The sequence below is a fragment of the Lacerta agilis genome, chromosome 2 (genome assembly GCF_009819535.1).
Source record: "Lacerta agilis isolate rLacAgi1 chromosome 2, rLacAgi1.pri, whole genome shotgun sequence".
NCBI lineage: Eukaryota > Metazoa > Chordata > Lepidosauria > Squamata > Lacertidae > Lacerta > Lacerta agilis.
In genome coordinates this window covers 120217163-120238539 of record NC_046313.1, presented here as the reverse complement: position 1 = coordinate 120238539, position 21377 = coordinate 120217163, and the positions used below count along the sequence as shown (strand labels likewise).

The 21377-nt window shown below is 46.7% G+C and overlaps 1 protein-coding gene across 1 annotated transcript in view; it reads right to left on the bottom strand.

Annotated features, from left to right (window-relative positions):
• LOC117042265 (zinc finger protein 420-like) overlaps positions 1–21177 on the bottom strand; it is a gene marked incomplete at its 3' end in the record, with an annotated part of 78257 nt that extends 57080 nt beyond the window's left edge. The window contains exons 1-2 of the mRNA XM_033141796.1: positions 20911–21177; positions 17064–17702 (exon numbers count right to left, since the gene is read on the bottom strand). Of these exons, the coding sequence (XP_032997687.1) occupies positions 17064–17702; positions 20911–21022 (751 nt within the window). The remainder of the gene's footprint in view (positions 1–17063; positions 17703–20910) is intronic.
• Between the last annotated feature and the right edge of the window lie 200 nt (positions 21178–21377).

Here is a 21377-nt window from a genome sequence, read left to right as displayed (position 1 = left end):
AAGAAAGTTAGGAACTTTTGGGATAGTATTTATGAAGAATGTTCAAAGGAACTTTTGTCAAAAAGCCCAAAGCATTTCTCTTGGGTTTACTATCATCAGATATCCCAAGCAATAAAAGAAGGATATTTTTATATGCCACTACAGCGGCAAGAATGCTCATAGCCAGAAAATGGATGGGGAAAGGTATTCCAATAAAGAAAGAGTAGCAAATAAAGTTATTTGAATTTATTGAGCTGGCTAAAATGACAGAAAGAATTAGTTACCAAACAAGCCAAAAGTTCAGTGAGGAATGGGAGTGTTATAAATATTACCTAGAAAAACATTGTTCTCAAATAAAACCTTTATTATGCTTTGATTAATTTTTGCAAAAGACAAAACAGTTATTATAATTAAACAAGTTAATACCAAGAAATGAAAAAAAAACTAAAGAAGGCAGTTAAGGAAATAAAAGGAGGACTCAAATTAAGGTGGTGGACAGAAGTCAACTCAAAAGACAAGAGTGCTTAGGTTTGATAATTCAGAATAATAATCATGGGTAATTGGTGGAGGGAAAGATATTTAGTTATTATGCATTTTTATGTATTTGTTTATTTTTAGATTTAATTTAAACTGTGGATGGAATCTTTCTGTGGGTGGGTGTAAAGCAAAACTGAACAACAATTAAAAAACAAAACCAAAGAGAGAAACTAATTATAGCCTCAGAAATGGAGTCTGTAATTCTAGAACAATGCGATTGAATGCTTGTGAAAGAGGAGGAGCTGAAGGGAGTTGGATGTGGGGCCTTCCTATAGTTTTCTGGGATGGGTTTTGTTTGGCCAAATCATGGAATCCACTCCATTGTCAGTTGTGTCTCTGGTCAACCAAAACAGAAGCAAAAACGAAAAGCCTGACAAGTTACTTCAACTTCCCTAATGACTCTGAAATCTACATTTTAAAATGCCTGGGCACTTCAGACAAGAGATAAAAGTCAACAGCCCTCCATTCAAGGTGTATTAGAACCCCAGTCAGGCTCTAGTCTATGGCTACACCATCCAAATAGTGGAGGTTCATCATATTGAGATCTGGATTGAATTTCAAAACCAATCTTATGATCCAGCAGGGAGCCCTACCGAGAGAGTCCAGGATCCCATAATTCTCCTCCATGACCTCCATATGCAGAGCTCTCTGGTCAGGGTCCAGCAACGCCCATTCCTCGTCCGTGAAACGAACAGCGACATCTTCAAAGCTTATTGGACCCTGAAAGAAAAAGGAAAGAGGCCTCCTATTAGCGCAAGGATTATCTGCTACATATTGTTTTCTGCCTGTTAATTGCTGTCTTGTTTTCATAGAATCCTAGAGTTGGAAGTGACCCCAAGGGCCATCCAGTCCAACCCCCTGCCAAGCAGGAAACACCATCAAAGCATTCCTGACAGATGGCTGTCAAGCCTCCGCTTCAAGACCTCCAAAGAAGGAGACTCCACCACACTCCTTGGCAGCAAATCCCACTGTCAACATTAGGAAGTTCTTCCTAACGTTTAGGTGGAATCTTCTTTCTTGCAGTTTGAATCCATTGCCCCGTGTCCGCTTCTCTGGAGCAGCAGAAAACAACCTTTTACCCTCCTCTCCATGTGACATCCCTTTTATATATTTGAACATGGTTTTGATGGGATCGTATTGCTGTACATTTCAATTGTTGTTGTTGTTCAGTCGTTCAGTCGTGTCCGACTCTTCGTGACCCCATGGACCAGAGCACGCCAGGCACGCCTATCCTCCACTGCCTCCCGCAGTTTGGCCAAACTCATGTTAGTAGCTTCGAGAATACTGTCCAACCATCTCATCCTTTGTCGTCCATTTCAATTACGGGAGTTTATTATGACGGCTTCTTTTCCTTTTAATGGTGGGTCTTAATCATAGTGCAAATGGCTGGAACTCCGCATGGTGTTCTTCAAACCATTCTGTCTGCTCAAGCATTCCCGTTTGGGAGACAGAAAGATCCCTTCTCAACTCTCCTGGTGCACCACCTGATGCCCTTCAAGGAGCGCATGAGAGCCCAGGGCGGGGGGGGGGAGTGTGTGGAAAGCCCCGCTGTGCAATTGATGGGGCTGGATAGGTGAATCGTGGCCACTGTTTTCTATGGTTTGTCAACTGCCTCGTGTTAGTATTTCTAATGTAATGTCACTGTAATGCATTTTGCAGAGAATCAGTGGTACCTCGGGTTAAGTACTTAATTCGTTCTAGAGGTCCATTCTTAACCTGCAACTGTTCTTAACAGAGTCTGTATTGGGGTAAGGATTGGACAGTTGGCAACTGGCAGATGGGGGCTGGCTGGTTATTTTTCTTGGTCCTCCCTTGACTGTGAAGGTGAGCGGTAGAGGCTGCAGGAGGAGTTTGTCCCTAATTCTTGCTGGTCAACTGCTGCCAGCCTGACAATAATAATAATAATTTATAATAATAATTTATTATTTATACCCCACCCACCTGGCTTGGTTTCCCCAGCCACTCTGGACGGCTCCCAACAGAATATTAAAATACAATAGTCTATTAAACATTAAAAGCTTCCCTAAACAGGGCTGCCTTCAGGTGTCTCCTAAACGTCTTCAACCGAAAGGCACAAAAATAATGGGAAGTCTTTATAGATTATTGAAACCAGTACAATAACATCAAAATTTCTTGGTAATAGGAAGGTGACTCTTGTGTATGAATTGAATATCAATATACTATTAGATAGAAACACAAGACTAAATTGGATGTAACAAGACCTGTGTGGGGAAAAGAAGGTTTAAGGTAAAGGAACAAAGAGTACAAACGGAAGTCAAACTTATTTATTTGTATATCAATGTTGTAACTTGTAAATTCAATGTAGATTTGTTTTCTTCTTTTCCCCCCTCCCCTTACTTTCTCCCTCTTTCCTCCCCTCTATTCTCTCTTTATCCTCCCCCTTTTCTTTTGGCCCTCTTCCATGACTTTTCTTTTCTCTAGTCTTCTTGTTAAATTGTGTAATAAGCACCATGTTAGGTTAATGGGCTGTATGTAGAAGTGTGTGTGTTTTTGTGTTGTGAAATTGTCATGTTGTGTTTTATTGAGTCATGTATATGATGTGTTGTGATTTTGTTGTTTAATAAAGTATAAAAATAAATAATAATAATAATAAAATAAATGTCTGGTAGTTGTATTTCTCTTTGATATCTGGTGGGAGGGCATTCCACAGGGTGGGTGCCACTACCGAGAAGGCCCTCTGCCTGGTTCCCTGTAGCTTGGCTTCTTGCAGGGAGGGAACCGCCAGAAGGCCCTCGGAGCTGGATCTCAGTGTCCGGGCTGAATGATGGGGGTGGAGACGCTCCTTCAGGTACACTGGACCAAGGCCGTTTAGGGCTTTAAAGGTCAGCACCAACAGTTTGAATTGTGCTCGGAAACGTACTGGGAGCCAATGTAGGTCTTTCAAGACCGGTGTTATGTGGTCTCGGAGGCCGCCCCCAGTCACCAGTCTAGCTGCCGCATTCTGGATTAATTGCAGTTTCCGGGTCACCTTCAAAGGTAGCCCCACGTAGAGCGCATTGCAGTAGTCCAAGTGCATTTCCCCCCTTTGTTATGCGCAGCTTTGACAGAAGCAGAGTCACCTGGCTACCCCAGCCCTTGTCAGGGAGTGGGCAGAGGAGGAACGGTGGAGACGGCCTCCCCATCCTGACCCTTCCAGGGAGGAGGAAGAGGAAGACAGTGTAGATTTACAACAGCGGTTTGAGGGAGGTCACAGCTCAGAGGCCGATGAGGGGAAATCATGGGACAGCCAGAACAACACCTGGCTGACGGCATTAGAAAGCATCCCTGAAAGCATCTCCCAGAACCCGGTGAGCCTTAAAAGTAGGAGAGCAAAGACCTCAGAGACAGAGGACACATAGCACACCTGTGGAAGTGAAGAATGAGGAAGTGGGAGAGACGGGGGTGGAGATTCACTTGGGACAACGCCATTATCCAAGAGCCTCTCTCTGTAAGGACTGTAAGAAACATTTCCTTGTCTTTCTTGAGCAACCAGCCAGGAGCCACTGACAGCATCCTGACACCCCTCAGCCTCTCCACAAGTCTCCTTCCCCCTACCTGGTCTGGTTCCAATTCTGCTGCATCCCCTTCGCCACCATGAAAAGACGGGTGAAGAGGTCTTGCCAGCATCGTTCTCTCACCTGCGAGAAAGAGAGAGAGACAGAGGAAAGTGAGAAGCCAGATTGCATGCTTCTCTTGGGGGGTGAAGCCGTGCACCCCTTAAGCGCCTTTGAAAAAGTGTCACCTACAGAGTGCATCTTGACATTTGTACCCATTTCACATTTTGTTGTGTAAAAATAAATCTTACCTCCTCTGGGCTCTTGGCCCTAACACTCTCTCTCCCCCCCCCCCCCCGAAAAGATGGAAAGAACCCATGGATTAGTTTCAAAATCAACAAAATGTGACCACACAGAGAAAAAGCTCATTCCTCCTTACCCAGTGGCCACTCTCTGGCGTCCAATGGAGTCTTCTCTGCATCAGAGCAATCAGGACCCATTTCTGACAACGGATCCTTTCCCTGAAAGAGCAACAAAGATTCAAAACAGAGGATGGGGAGGAGAATCAGAAAAAGGAATGGCAGGGGTCAAAACGTAGGGGGTTTCAGATCTCATTCCTTGGATGCTTTCCGAAAAGGATGGGCCATGTGTAGAGCATTTTGGGACCCCCTCCCTCATGTTCAGAGGCCCCTGGGAGTCTCTCTCACCTGCTGCTCTGCCTGCTTCCTCTCCTCTTCCTGACTCAGGAGGAAGCCTTCGGCCAGGGCCACCGCCTGGGAACTGGTCTCCGCTCCACATTCTCTCACCCAGCTCTCCATCTCCGGGGGAAGGACAGCCAGGAACTGCTCTAAGATCACCAGGTCCAGCATCTCAGCTTTTGTGTGCCTTTCTGGCTTCAGCCACTGATGGTCTAGTCGGTAGAACTGGCTGCAAATCTCTCGGGGTCCTTTGGCCTCCTGGTAGAAGAACTGCCTGAGCTGCTGGCTCTGTACATCTGAGCAGAGGGTGTCCTCCTCACCCAGGATCAATTGCATGGAGTTGTCCCAGGATCCCCCACTGCTCCCAATTTGGATGGCATGGCTTCTTCCCACTGCAGGGCCAGCTGAGTCTTGCTCATCCATGTGTGCTCTCAGGAAGTCTCCAAGGGATCGGGTGGTCTTCTGTCACGTTCTGTCCGTGGAAATCAGAGGTGCTAGCAATTCAGACAAAAAAAATCCATTGTTCTGTTATTAAATTGAATCACAGTCAGGAGGAGAAAACATTCCGTAGGAACCAGGGCTGGAGCATACCACAGCTCAGATTCTGAGCTCTTTTTTAATTAAAAAAAGGGGGGGGACAGAAGGAAGGAAGGAAGAGAAGAAAGCCTCTAGCCCTCCCAGAAGGAAAGTGACCAAATTTATTTCATGGTAATTATGTTGTAGTATGGAGTGAAGTAAAAAAGGATTTTCAAAGATGGGGGAGAATTAAACTCTCACTGCAAGGAATAATTTATGCGATAAGATGAACATTTTCCCTAGAATGTTTTTATTCCAGACAAATGCGATAATAATTTATGCAGGGTGGTTCAAACAAAGGAGCTCTCAAAGTTTACCTGGCAGGGGAAGAAGCCCAGAATTAAGTTTAAAATATTAACAGATATTAAAGAAAGGTGGATTGGCACGGTCAAATTTAAGACTATTGTGAGGAAAGAATAGATAACAATACTAGACTATTGGATCTGGAAAGATTTGGTAGGAGATTTGGATGTCATGATTATTTATGGTACGATAAAATAAATGTCCACGAAGGGTTTCTCAATCATGTTGTAAGAGGTTTGTATGGTGTATGGGTGAGACAGAAGAATTTGCTGGAAAGAAGAACCCCATTATGGTTATCTCCTATAGAAGCAAGTACACAAATGAAAACAAAACCAGCTGGGGAAACCCAGCCAAATGGACGGGGTATAAATATCATCATCATCGTCATCATCATCATCATTGAAACAAAATGGGTAAACTATATATCTTAATTTATATGAAATCTTCTTTTAAGCTTAAAAAGTTAGAAGAAAACGGATAAACTACTTCTGGAATGGGAAACTAAGGATGAAATGGTGAAAGCTGCAATGAGATGTGGGACATAATATAAAAGTGTATTCATGGGAGAAGTTACAGGTGGGTAGCCGTGTTGGTCTGCCATAGTTCTCAGCTGGGGAATTCCCTCTCCCCAATTGCTCACCTTCCAGTCTTTAACAAACCTTGGGCACCTGAGAAATGTGTTTTCATGACCCAGCCATTTCCTGTGACTGTCCTTGTTTTTAACTCTTTTTAATATGGGATTGTAAAATGGTTGTAACCCTCCCCAGGGAATAGATGCAGCCATAGAAATATGAGAACTAATAACGACCCATATAAAAACTCCTATATTGAAATATTCCAAAAACAAAGGAAATAAACTACATACCAACACCCACACCCAGCACCTGGGCTGCATTTGCAAAGCTGGATCAGGCCACTTTAAAAAGTCCTGACTTCCTCCAAATAATCCTGGGAACTATAGTTTGTTCAGGATGCGGAGAGTTGGCATGAGACCCCACCAACCCCACCCCAACCCCCCTTTCCAGCCCCAGAGCTACAATTCCCAGTGTTTTACGCATCCACCCTTCTTGCCAGTGCCGAGGGCAAGAAGCCAAGTTTCAGGGAACCAGGCAGAGGGCCTTCTTGGCAGTGGCGCCCGCCCTGTGGAACTCCCTCCCACCAGATGTCAAAGAGAAAGACAACTACCAGACTTTTAGAAGACATCTGAAGGCAGCCCTGTTTAGGGAAGCTTTTAATGTTTAACAGACTATTGTATTATAATATTCTGAATTTTGAATTCTGGTGCTGGAGGAGACTCTTGAGAGTCCCATGGAATGCAAAAAGATCAAACTTATCCATCCTTAAAGAAATCAGCCCTGAGTGCTCACTAGAAGGACAGATCCTGAAGTTGAGGCTCCAATACTTTGGCCACCTCATGAGAAGAGAAGACTCCCTAGAAAAGACCCTGATTTTGGGAAAGATGGAGGGCACAAGGAGAAGGGGACGACAAAGGATGAGATGGTTGGACAGTGTTCTCGAAGCGACTGGCATGAGTTTGGCCAAACTGCGGGAGGCAGTGGAGGATAGGGGTGCCTGGCGTGCTCTGGTCCATGGGGTCACGAAGAGTCGGACACGACTGAACAACAACAACAACAATTCTGTTGGAGTTACAGGTGGGTAGCCGTGTTGGTCTGCCATAGTCAAAACAAAATAAAAAAAATTCTTTCCAGTAGCACCTTAGAGACCAACTGAGTTTGTTCCTGGTATGAGCTTTCGTGTGCATGCACACTTCTTCAGATACACTGAAACAGAAGTCACCAGATCCTTAAATATAGTGAGGGAGTGGGGAGGGGTATTACTCAGAAGGGGGGTGGGAATGGGTGATCAGCTGATAGGTGTGGAAAACCTGTTGGGGACTCTTAGTATAATAATTAGTAGTAGTAGTAGTAGTAGTAGGGAATTGGGAACTGTAGCTCAGGCAGAGGCTGGGGGTGAGGGTTTCCCCCCTCCCACTCTCAGCACTGGGGGGGGGGGCTGATTCCCCCTCCTGATTTCTCTTCCAGCCAGAAGAGCTGCCATGTAATGGATTGGGGGGGGGGGGTTGTTCGTGGAGGCCTTTCCTGCCTCGATGGGGAGACCTGGGGCGGGAGAGGAGCGCAGGGAGCAAGAGAAGCATGGCGGGGGGGGGAGAGAGCGCAGGCCTTTATCTGCAGCCTCCCCCCCCCCCAAGACCCCTCCCTCCCCAACGGAGCAAGCGGCGCCCGGGTGCCAAGCAGCGAAGGAGGGCGGGTAATGTTTGCAGCCACCCCCCCCCCATGATCCGACCAGCCAGCCCCCCCCCCCGCAGCCCTGGGACCCCCCTTCTCCCCCTTGCACCCGGAGGGAGAGGGAGACCAGACTCACCCCCAGGCAGCTCTTGCAAGAGAGACGGAGGGAGACCAATGGCGGGACTGGCGAGGGAGGGGCCTTTGCTCTTCCTGTCCTCTCTAGGAACACCGCCACTTCCTGTCCTCTCTAGGATTCCAGCTCTGTTCCTTTTAACCCTTGGCAAGCCGAGCACAACCGGAGCACCGCTCCGCTTGCAGGCGGGACTGGCGAAGGAGGGGCCTTTGCGAGGGAGGACCTTCCCCTCCCCGCCTCCACTTCCTGTCCTCTCTAGGATTCCAGCTCTGCTCCTTTTAACCCTTGGCAAGCCGAGCACAAAGGGACGCGGGTGGCGCTGTGGTCAACCACTGAGCCTCTTGGGTTGATCAGAAGGTCGGCGGTTCGAATCCCCGCAATGACGGGCTGAGCTCCCGTTGCTCGGTCCCTGCTCCTGCCCACCTAGCAGTTGCAAAGCATGTCAAAGTGCAAGTAGATGAATAGGTACCACTCCGGCGGGAAGGAAAACGGCTTTTCCGTGCGTTGCTCTGGTTCAGCAGAAGCGACATTGTCATGCTGGCCACATGACCCGGAGGTTGTACGCCGGTTCCCTTGGCCAGTAAAGCGCATAGCTGTCAAGTCTCCCTTTTTTGCGGGAAACTCCTTTATTCCAAGCCGTTTCCCGCTGCTATCCCTTATTGTTGATATCCCTTAAATTTCTCTTATTTCCAGGAAGCAGAGTTGGAGTCCAGGGACTCCTTGGGTCCCTGCATTTCTCAGCCCTGCCTGCCTGCCTACCTCACAGGACTGTTGTGGGGATTAAATGAGGACTTAGGACCAGGGAGCTCCTTGGAGAAAAAGGTGGAATATAAATACCTAATAACAAACAGACAGACAGATATATATCTATATCTATAAAGAAGATAAAATAGAGGAATGTTTCTCGGCAACAGGTGCTCCGATTAAGCATTGCTGCCCCTAACTGGAGGCAGAGCAGAGCCAACCTGGCCAGAAGCCATCAGTGGTCCTCTCCTCCTGCATGAATTGGCCTAATCCTTTTCTAAAGCCATCCAAGTTGGTGGCCATCGCTGCTCCCTGTGGCAGGGAGTTCCAGAGGTTAACCGTGTGCTGAGTGAATAAGTGCTTTCTTTTCTCTGCCCTGATTTCTCTTTCCTGGTGTAAATTAATTTGTAGCCTGGGAGGGGGATTACCGCGGCGTGGACTGTCCCTGAGAACCGTAGACGGGTGAGGGTGCTGATCCCTTATTTTCAAATCCGAAACTTGACAGCTATGGTAAAGCGAGATGAGCGCCGCAACCCCAGAGTCGTCCGCGACTGGACCTAATGGTCAGGGGTCCCTTTACCTTTACGCCGAGCACAACTGGAGCACCGCTCTCTCCTCCAAAAGGGAAGCCCAGGAGAAACCACGTGCATCCCCCCCCTCCAGATGCTTCATTTGAAGACCCTCTTGAACTGAGCCTTCACAAGGCCAGAGGCAGAAGGAGCAGCTGGCTGGGGAGAAGAAGCCTCCCCCACCCCCCCAAAGGAAGGAGCTGGGCTGGAAAAAAGGAGACCGAGAGGCGATCCAGTAGCCATGGAAGAGGGAACAGGCTTGTTTTCGCCTGCTCTGGAAGCGGGGACTCGATCCAAGGAAGGAGACTTTGAAATGGCATCAGGAAAAACTTTATCACGTTAAGAACTGTTTGACAGCGAAGCAGTCTCCCTCAGGAAGTTGTGGACTCTCCTTCATTGGAGGGTTTTAGCAGAGCTTGGCTGACCACCTGTCCTGGATGCTTTAACTAAGATTCCTGCATTGCAAGGGGTTGGACTAGATGACCCTCGGGAGTCCCTTATATATACATACTTTCAAGTGCTTGAATCCCAATTAATCCACTAACGGGGCCCAGAAACGCTGCTCATGTTTCGTTGTGTCCTCAAGGGCAGTTTTTAAACTGGAAGGGCACCCAGTTATAGAAGAAGTCCCAATTTGTTTGATAAGGTACACAGTTAAGACGGCAGAAAGCTCCTCTGCAAATAGTCCCCAAATCTTTCCTTTGTGGGAATGTCAATATAGCTCCAAATATTAGCTCATCATCAGCTGCCATAAGGATTCATCTTGACACCATTAAGCCTGAGCCTTTTAATCTGTTTTTAATCTGTTGTGAGCCACCCACAATGGCTAGGGAAACCCAGCTGTATGGGCAGGGTATAAATGATAAATTATTATTTTATTATTATTATTTCTGCCTCTCCCTTTGCTGGGACTTGGAGCTGATCCTGCTTCTGACATCATACTCGATGTCACAATGTTAATGACGCACCAGGATTCAGCCTCGGCCAAGTCCACGGCAAAACCAGTGACTGGGGAAACCTCTGCAGCTAAGTACTCAACAGCCTGACACTCGTCTAACGCGTTGTTGTTGTTGTTGTTGTTGTTTACAGTTGTACACTGCCCTTTACCCATAGATCTCAGGGTGGTTCACAACATAAAAAATGTTGGACATTAAGCAAACAGAAATACATGCTGTATACTGGGAGTATTACCAGGGGGGGGGGCAGACCCAAACTGAAATCAATTGAAAACATAAGGAGCCATGTTACAGATTGCTTACAATACCTTCAGTTCTATGAAATGTTCAAATTAGATAGAAAGAATGGTTTTTCAGGCCAAAGCTCACAATTTGAAAAAGATGTTCCTTGAAACAAAGAGAAACTTTTGCCTGCAGCGGTGAGTTCCGCAGGCTCAGGCTGGAAAAGCCAAACAATACTACAGCCAAGATATTGAAGCAAACCAGCAGCCAGGAGACCTGATCTTTATTGTTGCAACAATGACTCCCAACTACAACATAGAAGACGAAGAGAGAAGCCCCAGACAAAGGGTGCACTTTCTCTTTTTAAAGTTCCCCTAGATTACCCATGACGCCATGTTGAGAGCGTCGCACATGTCACAAACATGAAATAGGAGTGGCATTCTGGCTGAAAATTGATGCCACGTCAAGCAGAGATATTCGACATCCCTGTCACTGGTTAAGACAAAAGGTGATTCCAGCAGCCTCCAACTTCCCAGGTCAGGTCAAATAGTCCCCTTTGTCTCTCCCAGTTTACCAATGCAATGAGGCCGGGTGGATATCGTCCCCTGGATGGTGTTCAGTTTGGGGCTCCAGAGTCAGGAAGGTAAGATTTGACACCTATAAAGTGTGGCAAGGGACTACGTCCCCCTTCATGGACGTTGCTTAAAAAGCAAAGACATCACCTTGCCGACAAAAGTCCGTATACTTAACGCTATGGTTTTCCCAGTAGTAATGTACGGAAGTGAGAGCTGGACCATAAAGAAGGCTGATCGCCGAAGAATTGATGCTTTTGAATTATGGTGCTGGAGGAGACTCTTGAGAGTCCCATGGACTGCAAGAAGATCAAACCTATCCATTCTCAAAGAAATCAGCCCTGAGTGCTCACTAGAAGGACAGATCCTGAAGCTGAGGCTCCAGTACTTTGGCCACCTCATGAGAAGAGAAGACTCCCTGGAAAAGACCCTGATGTTGGGAAAGATGGAGGGCACAAGGAGAAGGGGATGACAGAGGATGAGATGGTTGGACAGTGTTCTCGAAGCGACTGGCATGAGTTTGGCCAAACTGCGGGAGGCAGTGAAGCATAGGCGTGCCTGGCGTGCTCTGGTCCATGGGGTCACGAAGAGTCGGACACGACTGAACGACTGAACAACAACAAGGGACTACGTGATGATTCAGGGATTACTAGGCTTGGCCTCCTTCCTCTGTTGTGTTGGAATATTCTAGAACAGGCATCCCCAAACTCGGCCCTCCAGCTGTTTTGGAACTACAACTCCCATCATCCCTAGCTAACAGGACCAGTGGTCAGGGATGGTGGGAATTGTAATCCCAAAACAGCTGGAGGGCCAAGTTTGGGGTGCCTGCTTTAGCATTTCCTGAGGGTAGTTCTGAAATTTGCTTTCACATTAGTTCATCTACTTGTTTAGCCTGAATAGGGGAGAGACATGTGTTGTTGCATCTGGGACACAGGAAGTGGTCCAGTTGTGCTGCTGCAGGTGCAGAAGGGCTTTTCTTCTCCCTGTGCTCCCCCCATGGGCAAATGTTCCTGTCTGGCTAGAATCATAGAATCATAGAATTGGAAGAGACCCCAAGGGCCATCCAGTCCAACCCCCTGCCAAGCAGGAAACACCATCAAAGCATTCCTGACAGATGGCTGTCAAGCCTCAGCTTAAAGACCTCCAAAGAAGGAGACTCCACCACACTCCTTGGCAGCAAATTCCACTGTCCAACAGCTCTCACTGTCAGGAAGTTCTTCCTAATGTTTAGGTGGAATCTTCTTTCTTGTACTGTAGTTTGAATCCATTGCTCCTTGTCCACTTCTCTGGAGCAGCAGAAAACAACCTTTCACCCTCCTCTAGATGACATCCTTTTATACATACAGCCTCTGTTAACAAATGTGACTTATCCCACAGTGTGAAGGGAGTTCCCCCCCCCACGAGGCATGATCTGAACAGGGACCCCCATGCATTTCCCTGCACCCCAGGTAGTGGCGTAACAAGGTCAGGTGCTACCTGGTGCGGAAAAGTTCTTGTCACCTCCCCAATATTGAACTTTTTTTTTTACCTGCAAAAATGTTTTGACTTGATTTCATATTTTCTTACAAAGGAATGTGGATTCTGGGCCCTTGATAACAAGTAGGTCACTGTGGACAGATACTTAAATCTACAGGATAGTTTGTGTTTTGGCTTGTGTTGTTTTATTTATATTTATTGTTTGTTTATTTAATAAAATTTATTTTTGACAGCCACCTGCAAAGTTGTTTACCAATAGAAAAAAAACACCACAGCATTAAAATCAAGAAAAAATATCAACCCTACTTTAAAACATACAAAAGCTAAAATATTAAAACAGATTAAAATTACTTCAGCTTCCCAAGCATCTGGGTATGCTTGCCTAAACAAGAATGCTTTCAGCAGGTGCCTGGAAGGCGTCTAGCAAAAGCACGTGCTTTGTTGCATGAGGCGGGGAGTTCCAAAGTGCAGGTGGTGCCACACCCCAAGAACACCATCTGTACCATCAAACATGGAGGGGGACATATTATGCTTTGGGGGTGTTTTTCTGCTAAGGGGACAGGACACCTTCACCCCATTGAAGGGACGATGTGAGAGGAAAATTTCTTAGTTATATTAATCTACTCACTCACACAATTACTCACTCACACAATATGCCCCCCAAGAAGGTAAGAAACCCTGTGAGGGAAGCTTCTTATGAAAGCTCTCAGGGAGAGGAGAATGGGAATCCTCAAGGGGGAGAGCAGAGTTTAGAAGAAGTTACTAATATGCCAACTGACTGAGAGGAATCAAACCCCTCTATAGAATTTGAGAAGTGGAAGTTAGAACAAGAATATACATTGGAATCAGAAAGAATGGGAGCTGAAAGGGAAAGGGAAAGAATCAAAGCTGAGGCAGAAATGAAGAGAATTAAAGCGGATCAGGAGTGCCATTTGAGGGGAAAAGAAATGCAACTTCAGTTGGAGATGCGGAAACTAGAATTAGCGGCTGTGGAAAATCAGAACAATAACAATAGTCCTAATGGCCAAACTCAAGGAAAAGGATAGCCCAGAGGCATTTTTAATATCATTTGAGAGAGATTGTCAAGATTTTCAAGTGAGAGATGAAGACAAAATGATGATTTTGAGAGCCAAAATTGGGGGGGGGGGGGCTTTAGCTGAGATGTATTCACAAATGACTGAGGAACAATCCAAAAACTTTGTGACATTCAAACAGATATTATACACACGGTTTGGGATTTCCTCAGAACAGTTGAGAAAAAAATTTAGAAGCATCACTAAGGTGAGGGAGGAGACATATGCACAACTTGGAGCCTAAATCACAAATTACCTCACGAAATTGTTAGAGCAGGAGGTGCAGACTCAGTACCTAAAATCAAAGAAGTGATTGCTTTGGAACAATTTTATGATACTACTAGTGGTTTAAACCTGTCTGGGCTGCCTGGCGGGCTTGGCCTTCGCTTGCTGCTGAGGGAACGGAGTTAAGGGCTGGGAGCAGTCATGATGGTAGGTTCCTGCGGAGCTCCCACCGCTGTTGTGGTGAGGTGTTCTGGCCGGGGAAAGGGGCAGCCGAGGGAGAGCGGTGCCAGGAGGGGGCTTTTTTCCCTGGAGTGGTGTGGGGCTAGGGGACGGTAGAACAGGTTGCCTTCCGGATGTGTGGGGCTCCCAGCCCCTTTCGGAGTGTGGGCCGGTGGGTGGGGAAGCGAGGGGGGTGAGGAGGTGGCGGAGGCGGCGGCATCATCTCCCGGGAGGCTTCGCCGCCGCCCCCCGGTTCTCCTCCTCCTTCTGCCCAGCGGCGAGAGTGGCAGCGTGGCCTCCCTTCTCGGCCTCCCTTCAGCCTCTGGAGCGCCAGCGTTCCATTTCAACCGCCGCTTCAACTGCCGCCGCTGCTCCCGGCCCGATCTCTCTGCTCCAATCCCTGTGTCCGTGGGGCACATGCTCAGTAGCGCAAACCCAGAGAAACAGGGACTGGATGCAGAGACACTTGTGTTTTATATATATAGATACAGGGCCAATTAAAGTACCTAATTAAAGAAAAGCACCCTAAAACTATTGAAGAAGCAGCAACAATAGCTGATCAAATAAACGAAATTAGGGACCCTGGGTTTGATGGACCTACTTTTGGCGGGAAAGTGTGGGGGTCTTCCAGAAACAGATTTCACCACACAAAGAGCCACCCTTCTTCAGTGACAGACAAACACCGGGAGCACTGAGGAGAAAGGGCATGGAACAAGTTTTAATTGTAAAAATGAGCACGATGAGTCCGTCAGCAAACATATTATATCAAGCCTGTAGAGCAGAAGGAGGAGTCTAGCCAAGTTGCCATGACAGCTGAAACTAACAATAGGCCACAGCCTTAGGAGAAAGAGGCTAGAGGGGTACATTGCTACACTATAAAGCAAGATGATTTCCTTTTAAAAAAAACTCTGGGGAACATATTTGGGTCGAAGGGAAGAGATATCTCGGGTTAAAGGACACCGGCTCACAATTTACTATAGTCCACCCAGAGATAATCTGTCCCACGACAATAATCCCAGGAAAAGTTTTAAAATTGAAGGGAATTGCGGGGGTTCTTTGGCTGGAGCCTCCCGCGCACAGGACAGGGTCAACTGCATGCGGGATACCAGTTGCTGGGGGATTTGTGGCCAGCGCCTCACGTGCACCCTTGCACGGAGCACCGGCCAAGCCTGTGGACGGGATGGCCAGTAATTCCGGAGCCCAGCTCACACCGTGCCGTGAAGAAGGTTGTCCGCCAGGCTGAATCTGAAGGATGAGTGAGTTGATCGGATGAATGAATGCCTCGTAGATGGATCTGCAGGCGCTTGCGACCTCTTAAGTTGTCCCGGAAAGTAAAGCACCAAAATAAAGGTGGCCAAAACGGCGGCCAAATAAAACACTGGTAAACGGTAAAATTTAAACTAAAATGAAATAAAGACTCTGACCATGGTCTCTTTTAAGATGGCTTTGGCTGACCCGTACGGGCTGTTTCGTTCTCTCTGTACCTTGTCACGCAACTATCTCTCTGGGCTTGTCAGTACCACGCTAGCTAGTTCTTTTACACTTGTTACACACTTGTTTTTTTCTCTATTATCTCCTTCCTATCTATCTCGCGTTCTATCTCTTGTTACACACCCAGCACGGGGAGCCACAGCCTTTTATTGACAAGAACAAAAAACGTCATGATCAATACTTTTACCAATCAGAACACTGTTGCTGCCCTTGAAAAGGGCGGGAAGCAGATTAACTGACCACCAAACAATTTGAACTTGGAGCCAAAAAGTCCCTGCGGAGGGATACCAGCGGCAAGTCGCCTACTGGATCCTCCTTTCAGTTTCACTTTCTAGCGGAGGGACACATTAAATAACGCATAATAAGCAATAAACAAACATAAACGACCGTAGGTGCGAGCGCACCCACGAAGTGTATTCCCACAGGGAATTTCAAGGCAACCAGAGATTTTACCAGTGGCAGAAATTAATATTACATATCGGGATTTGTCAGGAATGTGGCAGGTAGCAGTTTCCAAAGAGATACCCACTGCAGTGCTTATCGGATGGGATCTCTTAGAGCATGTACAAAGTGCTTTTGTAGTCACCAGAGCTAGGGGGGGGGGTCAACAGTCATCTGATTTTGAAGGGAAGGATACAGTTGGGACTGAAGGCAGAGCCAGGGAATTGCAAAGGGAAAATTGGAGTGAGGAGGGAAAGGAAGCCCTTATGGTCCCTTTGACAAACTTGCAGAAACCTAGCTTTGCTCAGGCGCAGAAAGATGACGTTAATGTAGAGAATGGTTTTAAAGCGGCCAATTCTGCTGAGCCTTTAACTCCGGAAAGGCCTGAAAGATTTTGTGAATTCTTAAACTGACTTTTTGACAAGTGAACTTTTATCCACATTCCACGCGCTGATATGCTTTCAAACCTGTAGAAGAAGAAGAAGAAGAAGAAGAAGAAGAAGAAGAGTTTGGATTTGATATCCCGCTTTTCACTACCAGAAGGAGTCTCAAAGCGGCTAACATTCTCATGAATTATTTGGTGGGCCATGAGAGTGGCACTCTGACTGAACCTTTTCCCACATTCCAAACACTAAGAGGTATTCTGTCTTGTATGAATTATTTGATTGGAAGTGAAATTGGCTCTTCGGCTGAAGCTCTTCCCACATTCAAAGCAGATAGGGTTTCTCCCCTGTATGAATTCTTTGATGGGAAGTGAGATGAGCGCTTCGACTGAAGTTCCTCCCACATTCAAAGCACTGATAGAGGTTTCTCCCCTGTATGAATTCGTTGATGGAAAGTGAGACTGGCGTGATGACTGAAGTTCCTCCCACATTCGAAGCACTGATAGGGTTTCTCCCCTGTATGAATTCTTCGATGGGAAGTGAGACCGGCGCTATAACTGAAGTTCCTCCCACATTCGAAGCACTGATAGGGTTTCTCCCCTGTATGAATTCTTTGATGGGAAGTGAGATTGTCACTTCGACTGAAGCTCTTCCCACATTCAAAGCACTGGTAGGGTTTCTCCCCTGTATGAATTTTTTGATGGGAAGTGAGATGGGTGCTTTGACTGAAGCTCTTCCCACATTCAAAGCACTGATAGGGTTTCTCCCCTGTATGAATTCTTTGATGGGAAGTGAGACTGGCACTTTCACTGAAGCTCTTTCCACATTCCAAGCACAGATAGGGTTTCTCCCCTGTATGAATTTTTTGATGGGAAGCGAGAATGTCACTTCGACTGAAGCTCTTCCCACATTCGAAGCACTGATAGGGTTTCTCCCCTGTATGAATTCTTTGATGGGAAGTTAGATGGGTGCTTTGACTGAAGCTCTTCCCACATTCGATGCACTGATAGGGTTTCTCCCCTGTATGAATTCTTTGATGAGAAGAGAGCGTGGCACTTTGACTGAAGCTCTTCCCACATTCCAAGCACTGATAGGGTTTCTCCCCTGTATGAATTCTTTGATGGGAAATGAGACTATCCTTCCGACTGAAGCTCTTCCCACATTCTCTGCACTGATACAATTTCTCCCTCTGTGCTCTTTCGTGTGATGTGAGGCTATCCCTCTGAATGAAGCTCGTTCTTTGATGGGAAGTGGACTGGGAACTCTGACCAATGTTCTCTCCACATTCTGAATATTTATATGACTTCTCTGCTATGTGGATTCTGTTGTGGTCCCCCTTGTTCTTCCCTTCCAATTCATCACCATCTGCAATGAAGAGAGAAGATAATTAGAACCTCAGGAAGAAATGGAGCTCCAGATTATTGAACAAAATTAATGAATGCTTGTGATAGAGGAAGAACTGAAAAATGTTAGATATGAGACCTTACTATAGTTTTCACTGCCTTTGTTTGTGTCAGAGACGTTCCCTTTCTGACAGACAGAGAGGAATCCAAAGGGGAGGGGAAGAACCAGAGAGCAGCAGAAACCTGATTCCTTCACACACTGAAATTGAGATAAACGTATTTCACTCAGGAATGCAATCTGGCAGTAACACAGAGCTGAGAGAACAGGATGCAACAGAGGAGGGGTAAGGGATTGTAGGACCAGAATCTCCCAAAAGCCAGAGTTTGATTCATAGAATCATAGAGTTGGAAGAGACCCCAAGGGCCATCCAGTCCAACCCCCTGCCAAGCAGGAAACAGCATCAAAGCATTCCTGACAGATGGCTGTCAAGCCTTCGCTTAAAGACCTCCAAAGAAGGAGACTCCACCACACTCCTTGGCAGCAAATTCCACTGTCAAACAGCTCTTACTGTCAGGAAGTTCTTCCTAATGTCCCTCCTGTATATGACATCCTTTAATATATTTGAACATGGCTATCATATCACCCCTTAACCTTCTCTTCTCCAGGCTAAACATACCCAGCTCTCTAAGCCGTTCCTCATAAGGCATCGTTTCCAGGCTTTTGACCATTTTGGTTGCCCTCTTCTGGACACGTTCCAGCTTGTCAGTATCCTTCTTGAACTGGGGTGCCCAGAACCGGACACAGTATTCCAGGTGAGGTCTGACCAGAGCGGAATACAGTGGTACTATTACTTCCCTTCATCTAGATGCCATACTCCTATTGATGCAGCCCAGAATTGCATGGACCTTTTTAGCTGCTGCATCACACTGTTGACTCATGTCAAGTTTATGGTCTACCAAGACTCCTAGATCCTTTTCACATGTACTGCTCTCAAGCCGGGTGTCACCCATCCTGTATTTGTGCCTTTCATTTTTTTTTTGCCCAAGTGTAGTACTTTACATTTTTCCCTGTTAAAATTCATCTTGTTTGCTTTGGCCCAGTTCTCTAATCTGTTAAGGTCATTTTGAAGTGTGATCCTGTCCTCTGGGGTTTTAGCCACCCCTCCCAATTTGGTGTCATCTGCAAAGTTGATCAGGATGCCCTCAAGCCCATCATCCAAGTCATTGATAAAGATGTTGAATAAGACTGGGCCCAAGACAGAACCCTGTGGCACCCCACTAGTCAATTCTCTCCAGGATGAAGAGGAGCCTTTGGGTTCGGTCAGTCAGCCAGTTACAAATCCACTGAATGGTAGCAATGTCTAGCCCACATTTTACCAGCTTCTTTACAAGAATATCATGGGGCACCTTGTCAAAGGCCTTGCTGAAATCAACATAGGCTACATCCACAGCACTCCCTTCATCTACCAGGCTTGTAATTCTGTCAAAAAATGAGATCGGATTGGTCTGACATGACTTATTTTTCAGAAACCCATGCTGACTTTTAGTGATCACAGCGTTCCTTTCTAGGTGCTCACAGACCGTTTGCTTAATGATCTGCTCTAGAATCCTTCCTGGTATTGATGTCAGGCTGACTGGGCGGTAATTGTTTGGGTCTTCTCTTTCCCCCTTTTTGAAAATAGGGACAACATTTGCCCTCCTCCAGTCTGCTGGCACTTCGCCTCTTCTCCAGGAATTCTCAAAGATTACTGCCAGTGGTTCTGAAATCACCTCTGCCAGTTCTTTTAATACTCTTGGATGTAGTTCATCTGGCCCTGGAGACTTGCATACATCTAAACTAGCCAAGTATTCTTGTATTACCTCCTTACTTATTCTGGGCTGTGTTTCCGCTGCTGAATCATCTGCTCCATATTCTTCAGGTTGGGCATTGTTTTCTTTCTTGGAGAAGACTGAGGCAAAGAAGGCATTGAGAAGTTCTGCCCTTTCTCTGTCTCCTGTTCGCATTTCACCATCTTCTTCTCTAAGTGACCCCACTGTTTCCTTCTTCTTCTTTTTGCTACGGACATACCCATAAAAGCCCTTTTTATTGCTTTTAACCTCTCTAGCAAGCCTGAGTTCATTCTGTGCTTTAGCTTCTCTGACTTTGTCTCTACACATGCTGGCAATTTGTTTGAATTCCTCTCTGTTGATTTCCCCCTTTTTCCATCTTTTGTACATATCCCTTTTAAATCTTAAATCAGTTAAAAGTTCTTTAGATAGCCACCCTGGCTTCTTTAGGCACCTTCCATGTTTTCATCTCATTGGTACTGCTTAAAGTTGTGCTTTTAATGAGGTGGAGACCTTCATGTTTCCGCTGGAAAAAGAAGCTAGATCTGACTCAGAGATTGAGGAATGCGTTAATGGAGCTTGGGCTGCTCAGTTCTGTAATAAATCTGAAGTAGTAAAACTGACGGAGATTGCGTCTTGTGCGGGAGAGGAAGCACACAAAGGGGGGCCTCAGAAGATGATGTCAGGGTCTGGGTAGGTTCATATGGGAAGAGGCAGTCGGTCCTTGAGGTATTTTCGTTCTGAGCCATTTAAGGCTTTATAGGTCAAAACCAGCACGTTGAATTGGGTCAGGAAACTAATTGGTAGCCAGTGCAGTTGGACCAGGATCGGTGTGACCAGGGCCAGGATCAAACCATCTTGCTTCAGTGAGCAACCGAAGTAGTTAGGCTATCCCTGTCCAGATAGTTGCATAGCTGGACGACCAGTTGAATGATCCAGGAGTACCCCAGGCTACGAACCTGCTCTTTCATAGGAAGTGTAACCCCATCAAGGGCAGGTGACCTCCCAGTCATGTGGTCTAGGGAACCACCCACTAACAAGGCCTCAGTCTTATCTGGATTGAGCTTCAGTTTGTTGGCTCTCATCCAGTCTATTACCAAGGCCGGACACTGGTCCAGCACTTCCACTGCCTCAACTGCAGATGTCAAGGAGAAAGAGAGCTGAGTTTCACCAGCATACTGCTGACAACCGCTGACAATACATCACGGTGGCCGGGACGCTGTGCTGTATTTCTAGCTCACATTCCCTGCAGATGACAAAGGCGCAGGCAGGCGGTGGAGCCCGAAAAGGTGCTCCCCTTCTCCACCCGCCTGCCTGCCTCCCCCCACCCCCAAGATAAGCAAGCCCAATACCTCTCCGGCTCCATCCCTCCATGTCCCAATCTCCACTCCCCTGGAACTCACCAGATCTCTCGGAGGTCCCTGGGAGGGAACTCTCAGAGGTTGTAGGGAGGGATGCAGGAGACAACTTGACCAGGCCAACCGTCCATCTCCCTGCAGGATCAGTCTCTTTCATCCTTCCTGAGGAGTTGAGAAGCCCAAAACAAGCTGCAGGGTCCTGGGAGAGAGGAAGAAGCAAAGGGAGCCTCAGAGGCCCTGCAGGGATTCTCCTGCCCTAGATATTCTCCTGCCCCTGGAGAAGCACAAATGGGGCTATGTTCTTTCATGTACATGCACACTTCTTCAGCATAATGGTCTGCCTTGAATTGGGGACTTTTTGGGGGGTGTTGCTGTATGTGGAAGCAGAGGAGCTAGTGAGGCCACAATTTTGAATAATCTTGAGACTAATACACCACTCCTCCTTAGATATTCCCTGGGCTTATACACCATCTTCGCAAGTCTCCAGTCTCTTTTTTTATACAAATATCCTT